Source organism: Morone saxatilis, unplaced genomic scaffold, assembly GCF_004916995.1.
Source record: "Morone saxatilis isolate NCDOM2014 unplaced genomic scaffold, NCSU_SB_2.0 Contig4, whole genome shotgun sequence".
NCBI classification, from domain to species: Eukaryota; Metazoa; Chordata; class Actinopteri; family Moronidae; genus Morone; species Morone saxatilis.
The window spans coordinates 15746591-15753685 of NW_023339984.1; the positions used below are offsets into that span (position 1 = coordinate 15746591).

At 36.5% G+C, this 7095-nt stretch overlaps 1 protein-coding gene across 1 annotated transcript in view; it reads left to right on the forward strand.

Moving 5' to 3' along the window:
* Nucleotides 1-966: 966 nt before the first annotated feature.
* Nucleotides 967-7095, forward strand: part of LOC118338500 — a 21237-nt gene continuing 15108 nt past the window's right edge. The window contains exons 1-5 of the mRNA XM_035675811.1: nucleotides 967-997; nucleotides 1891-2154; nucleotides 2310-2570; nucleotides 3375-3511; nucleotides 6281-6366. Of these exons, the coding sequence (XP_035531704.1) occupies nucleotides 967-997; nucleotides 1891-2154; nucleotides 2310-2570; nucleotides 3375-3511; nucleotides 6281-6366 (779 nt within the window). The remainder of the gene's footprint in view (nucleotides 998-1890; nucleotides 2155-2309; nucleotides 2571-3374; nucleotides 3512-6280; nucleotides 6367-7095) is intronic.

The following is a 7095-nucleotide window of genomic DNA, read 5'->3' on the forward strand; positions in this document are numbered from 1 at the left end:
TTTCATTAACTTCATTCTTACACCACATTATATTCGAAACTTTTCTTTCGTCAATATATTTATTTAATCAGCTCAAGTCTCAGTGCCTTTTAAGTACTCACATTTAACGTTTTTCCTTAAGTGACCCCTTTTCTATCATTTAGTAAACTGACAACCCCTACTAAAGTGACATATTTTGTGGATATTTCTTATCATATTCAAAACTGTACAATGAACCCAAACAGTGAACTCAGTAACTGCAAGACATTTGTGTAAATCGAGTGACTTAGAGGAATTGTAAGCAGACTATTTCCTGTTCCTTTTTATGTGTTTTTATGTTTATGTATTTCCTGGTTTGAGAAGGATTTTAATTTTTTTTACCTGATCTGGCTACATGTCTGTGTAGGAGAATGTCATTAGTGTAATTTGGATCCCTCTTTTGAATGTCAGTTTCCTTCAAGTGTCAATGTTTTGGGGTTTTTCTCTAGTTATTTCCTGTTTTATTTTGTAATTTTGTTTCTTGTGTCTTGTTTTACTTCACTTCCTGTCTTTGTCTGTTTTTTCCTGTAGTTTTTTCCTACTACATTACTGACAAACTTACTGCATGTCTGCAGGCATGAGACGCAACCCCTTTTTCTAGCATTTAAAATTAATTGAGATGTAATGACTTTTCTCTTTATAAATTACTGGCTGTACAGCTATATTTGCTCTTACACTAAAATATACAACCTTAAACCTCCGGTAAATAAGGTCTTCGGCAGGTTTAATTGACCTTTTAATCACATTTAACTGATTTACAGGACACAGCAAAGTAGCAGGCACAATTTTAACTTCAGCTATGGAGGAAATGATTTTGTTCCACACCACACAGGTCTAGCTCTTCACTTCTGCTGTGTTTAGCAGTTTTTTGATGATTTTCTGAGGTCAGGATGTGGGCTCACTGCTGCTACCTGAAGAGGAGTAGAAGACAGAACACATCGAGACAGAATGGAGATCCCGTCACTCTGCCTAATCCTCTGTAAGAAATGTTCCTTTTTTTCTATTTTTCCTGTTTAAAGCCTTTTCAAATCTTTTCTTTCAAATGTTAATGTAGTTGTGTTGTGATTTGAATAATGGGAAGTAGTCACCTTCATCCACCGGTTAATTTATGGCAGATTTTGGCTGTGGCAGTTTAGACTTAGGCTTATTTTATTATTCCTAAAAATCATAGTTTGCAGTTAGTTCCCTCCAGTTTTCTGTGACTATAATGTACTGCTTTTGTGTACTGATCTTCTCCTTTTATAGCTCTGCATAGGCTACAGTACATCCTGATTTGCAAAAACAGTTGTCTTATTTCAGTTTTACTTGTTCTGTTTCAAACATACAAACAATTTACAGTTAGAAAGAAGAATAATTGATTCATGCTGTTAAGGTATGCTAAGGCATTAAGTATAGTTAAAGTGAAGTCTAGACTGTATATAATGAGAGCCTTTCAGTTAAATTGCTAATATCAGAATCAGAAATACTTTAATAATCCCAGGGGGAAATTATTTTCGTTACAAGACCCCAGGTATACAAACAACATATGTTATACAAGCTAATATAATATTTGGTCGCATTTTAGTCACAACTAAGTGCAGCTGTGATGTGTTGAATAGAAAAATTGTGGGCACTTTAGTAGCATTAAGTAGAAATTATTTGTGTTTTTTGCTAAAAGATGAATTCAACAGTAATGTAGTGTTTCTATTTTTTAATATTTGCTAGATTTTACACTATAACATCTATAATCTCATCATAAAACTGTATTATATTGCTATATTAATCTTGCTGTCCCTGTTGTAGTTTTAGTTATTCTGTAACTATTCTGCTACAGACTTACTGCAACTGTTGGTAACAGGATTGCTGGTAAATCAGATCTTTCTTCTGTTTCAGCCACACTGAACATCCATCCCAACAGGTCTCAGTTCTTTTGGTATGACACCATCACACTGACCTGTGAAGTGACGGGAACCTCTAGTGGCTGGATATTCAGGAGGAACACATCCTTTTGGACTTCTGATCTGTGCAGCTCTGGCTGGGGAAGACCAAATGAGACCTTCTGTGTCATTGACGATGCCTATCCATCAGACACTGGAGTGTACTGGTGCGAGTCTGAGCGGGGGGAGTGCAGCAACACCATCAACATCACTGTGACTGGTAACACTAAATGTCCAATGTGTATTTATATTCGATGCTGACTTTAATGCTGCACATGTTTGACAGTGAACAGAAAAAGTTCATTTGATACTTTTAGGTGTTATTCATTTTCATAAAAGAGAACTTGAACAACGACAACATGGTTTGTTTTTCAGACGGTGTTGTGATCCTGCAGAGCCCTGCACTTCCTGTGACAGAAGGCGATAAAGTAACACTTCTCTGTTCCTATAAAGAAAAAGAGAACATCAGCGCCACTTCTGATTTCTCTGCAAAGTTCTACAAAGACGGTGTTTTCATCGGGGCTCAACCTGCAGGAAGCATGACCATCTCTGCGGTGTCCGTGTCTGACGAAGGTTTCTACAAGTGTGAACACCCCACGAAAGGAGAGTCACGACAGAGCTGGCTGGCTGTTAAAGGTGACAATGATGTTGTGCATACAGTGTGTATATGTAAGCTTGCATTCACGTAACACATTCTGTAAAACAGAATGGCTTTGTATCAATTCTAAAACGTACTTTTCAAAGTTTAAGTGTAGTTGTGCTGAAATTGGCAGCAATGTAAACCGATTAGATCTTTCAACCACAAAAGGACATGAACCCTCAAACTTCTGATCTAAAGTCAGAGAGCTTGTCTATTAGGCTACATGAACACAAAGAATATGAACTTTACGTGAACTTTATATCAAAATTGAGTCTGTTTTGGATGTTCAGTCAGGCCACAGGACCATCTCCTAGGTAGGCACCGCTGGAGGGGGAACAACTTAAATTTGAAAGCACTTGTTAAATTACCATCATTGGCCAATATGAGGATTGAACATGACCATACCACCACCCTCCAACCATTTGAGCTAACCATCCTACATTACAGGGTTTTTGTTCCAAAAATGTGGCACAAAATCAGAGCTTGTGATAATGAGCTTTGGCACCAGGGGGCGAAATAACACAATCAAACATATTTAAATACAGAAATGAAATGACATATAGATAGACAGATACTTTCATCGATGGTTCCCTTCTGACCTTTATAATATCTATTTATATATCTTCCAGAAGAGGATGCTGTTTATTTGAATCAGACCTCACAAAATTCAAGTGTTCCATTTAGAAATCACAGGGCTTATGTGCTTAACTCTGGTAACATTTGGGTGAAAGCTAAACAAGTGACAGTCTTTATGATCTGCTAGTTAACCAATTCGAATGTTCTGTTTTTCTTCCTCGCAGTCAGACCTGAGCTCCCTCCTCTCTTCTCTCTGCCGCAGCTGCTGTGTATCATCCTGCTCTTCGTCCTGTGCGCTGTCGTGTTTATACTGTGTGTGGCGGTATACAGAAAATGGGCCAAAAGTAGGAGCCTGCAGCTTGTATGATACAAACATTTATCTTTTTTATTGAACTGTACTGACATTGGCAACATATGAACTGAAGTTGGTTGTGAAATAAAAATACTCAAAAACACTTGACATCTTTCAGAGTAAAGAGTCTTATTTCCTGCTGGGTTGAACAAGAAAAAGAGCAGCTACTGTACATACTGTGACTTTGAATATGATGTTTATATGCTGACCAATATTTTCAATATTATCACTAAAGAACTTATTTTATTCATCTTATTTTGTATATAATACATTTTTTATTTACAAGGCGCCTCTCCTGGGGCACTTTGGGGAGGGACACCGGTTTACAGCACAAAAGAATAAAAACAGTAAGAAACAAGAAAACAGATTAAGAAAAGACCAATGTACGACGAGTTAAGTGGGGGTATGTATATATGTTGAAAAGACAAGATAACTTTCCATATGTAAGTGTCCATTTGTTGTATGTGAAATACTGAGTTCTTACTCAGTATTAGATCTGTGGATTTTCTTTCTTGCTAACAGACACCTGGTGGACATTTTCATCTAAACCATAAGACAAGATGTCCAGCTCTGGATTGAAAAGAAAAAAACCTTCTCTGTGATCTATAGTGAGGCATTTCTTGCCATTAAAGATAGAAAATGCATTATGGAATAAGACAGGATAAAAGTAACCGATGCAGAGATTTTAGAAAGGTGCAATGTCGTCATATATTTTTGGTCTGGCGATTGAATTTGTAATAAGTTGTTGTTGCAGCAGACCTTTCTTTTGAGGTAAGGAAAACTGTGACTTGAAGCAGGAGACACAACATGTTTATTTTATTTACATTTAGCTAAAACCACAATCTTTCCTTAAACCTAACCAAAGTGCTTTTGTTGCTAATACTCCTGCAGGATGCAGACCTGTAGGTCCATCCTGATCTGCCTATGAATTGTGTGTTCTTCTAGTGTCTGGCTGTCAAACAGCTATATTTCCCTTTATAATGTAATAGGAAAAGCACAAGTATTACATACAGTAGTTGCTAAGACAAGGTTGAATCTTCACAGTAAAACAAAGCAAAACTGTTGCCTTGCCTGCGTGTCTGTCTTAATAACAATTCTCTGAATTCAAGCTGGATCTGACTTACAAGCATAGTTTCATTTCTCTTAAATAGAGATACCACAGTTTAGTGATCCTGTGACTCCATGCAGGGCCTCAGCATAATCTTTCACTTGGTAACTTTTCTGAGAAGTATTCTTAGTGTTAAGTGTTAAGTTTTATAGTTCCATTTTCTTACCAAATTTTATCTTGTTTGATATATACATTTGATATCATACTATTAAAACACTAGCACATTTTCTATTCAAGAGGAACATAGAGTCAATTAACATGAAATAGTGATCAACAACAAATACAGTAAAAAAGGGACAAAGCAGAAGGGAATAAACATACAAATGCTCAGTCCTATTCTAATACAATTTACAGTATTTGACCGCATTAGCACATATTGAGGAGGTGATCAGTGATCTTCTACTTCAGTAAAGGACAGCACCATCAGTTCTGTTGTCAGTCCTCCTCATTTCTTTCTTTCATACTATATTAAAGATTTTTCAGGATTTCTGGCATGCTGTGTGCAAACATTTGTAAATAAGTCAAGATCCATTATTTTGGTTCTAAGCTCGTATGTAAAGACACTTTAAGCAATTTAGAAACCTGTTAATTGAGTGCATTTTCTGTGAAAACAACACAAATTGTGTAATATAACTACACGTTGGACAAAAGGATGTTAGAGAAAAAAAAAGGTAAAGGCTTTCCTGTTTTATGTCTCCATAGAGTGAATTTTAGTTACAAGCATGAACTTGTGAGGTGGGTCATCATGTATAAGAGGAACATTGGGTTTCTGTGAAAGCTGCTTTCCAGAAATGCACAAGAGAAAACACAATGCTATTAAAGGAATATAGCATTTTTAAAACTGGTTTTAGTTTCAGTACGATTGAAAAATCTAACTTTAAACTTTTTTGAGATGTGAACTGCAAATATATTTCTTTAAGCAATAATGATAATGAAGAAAAAAATAAAATAATGGAGACGTTGATGTACACTTTTCTTTTGGGTAAATGACAAGACAATAAAATTCTATCAGTTTTAAATATATATAGAAAATATGAACATGAAGAAGCTTAGCACTGACAAGCCTCCATGGATGTTTAACATTTTAAATGTTTTCCTTTTCATGTTTTGTCTTTTTTGTTTTTGTTTCCTATATAACACAGCTTATAGCACAGTGTGCAGTTACGGTTGAGAGTGAACATATCACTGATGGTTAGAGCACACCCACTTTCATTGCAGAAAATAAAAAGTAGACTTCCTCCTTATGCTCAGTTCATACATTTTAGTTGCGTTGAATATGATGTTCTTTTTTCACCCAAGGTCAATTGGTGAATTTAGTGAGTGCATCCATTGAAGCAAAACATGTATTTGAAAAGTGAAAAAATGTAGTTGTACATTGAGCATCGCTTGAATCAGCACGGCACCCAGTTTCTCCGATTCAAAGGCTTGACGATGTAAATTAGACAATACGTGAATACGTTAATGACATCTGATTTGACCCGTACCATTACGCCCGGTACGCCGTGTTTCGGAACAGCACTGTGGGGGAGAGAAAGCAGTTGAGGCTATGTTCACCCTTATGCTTACCAATGTGATCATTCATGTGTCGACTCCTTTGTTTGGCAAAAGCCAAAAAAAAAAGCAAAAGAAAACGTTCACCTATCAGCATCAAGCTTCTATTTTAATCTCAGGTGGAGCATCAACACAGCAACAAAACCAAGGGCCGCATCACACGAGGACACCACGGCATATCAGACAGTAAAGCCCCTGCCTGTAAGTACTGTTGAAGCACTCTTTACATCTTCTTTATTGTTGTGTTTGTGTGACCATGCACAAGTATTTTGAACATTATTTGGAACTTTAAAAGGTCCAATGAGTAACATTTAGGGAGGATCCATTGGCAGAAATTGAATATGATTATAAAAAAAAACACCTGGCTGTAGATAGGCTTCTCACCCTTTCATGAGTTCACTGCCACCATAGTTTCCTCCTTCACACTTCACAGCTTGTTCTCCATTCCCCAGATTGTCACATACAGACAGCCGCGTTGTTCGCGTTGGTTGCATATGCAACTTCACCAGCTAGATGCCACTCAACCCTCCATGGTCTTCTAACCTAGTCACATAAATAAAAACCATGCTGTGTTTTTCCTGTGGCTAAACTGTTGTGTTGATGTCTATCTTTAAGATTCTTCTAATCTGTAACTGTACAAGACGTCTTTGGTCATTCTGGAAAACTTCCAACTTGCCACGAATGACAAATTAAAAAGTTTTTAAATGCAATTAATCGCATGTTTTTCTGCAATGATTCACAATTCATCGCCGAGTTACCGCAACAAAAAAAAAAAAACAAATTCTATCTCAATCAATGAATATCAAAAGTAGTGTATTTGCAACACGTCTCTGGTATTTATAAGAAGTATCTGCCGTATGATGAACAAAAGTGTAACCAAAAAAATTAAAAGAAAACCTTTAACAAGCTTGCGTGAAACACAATTATAAGGTGC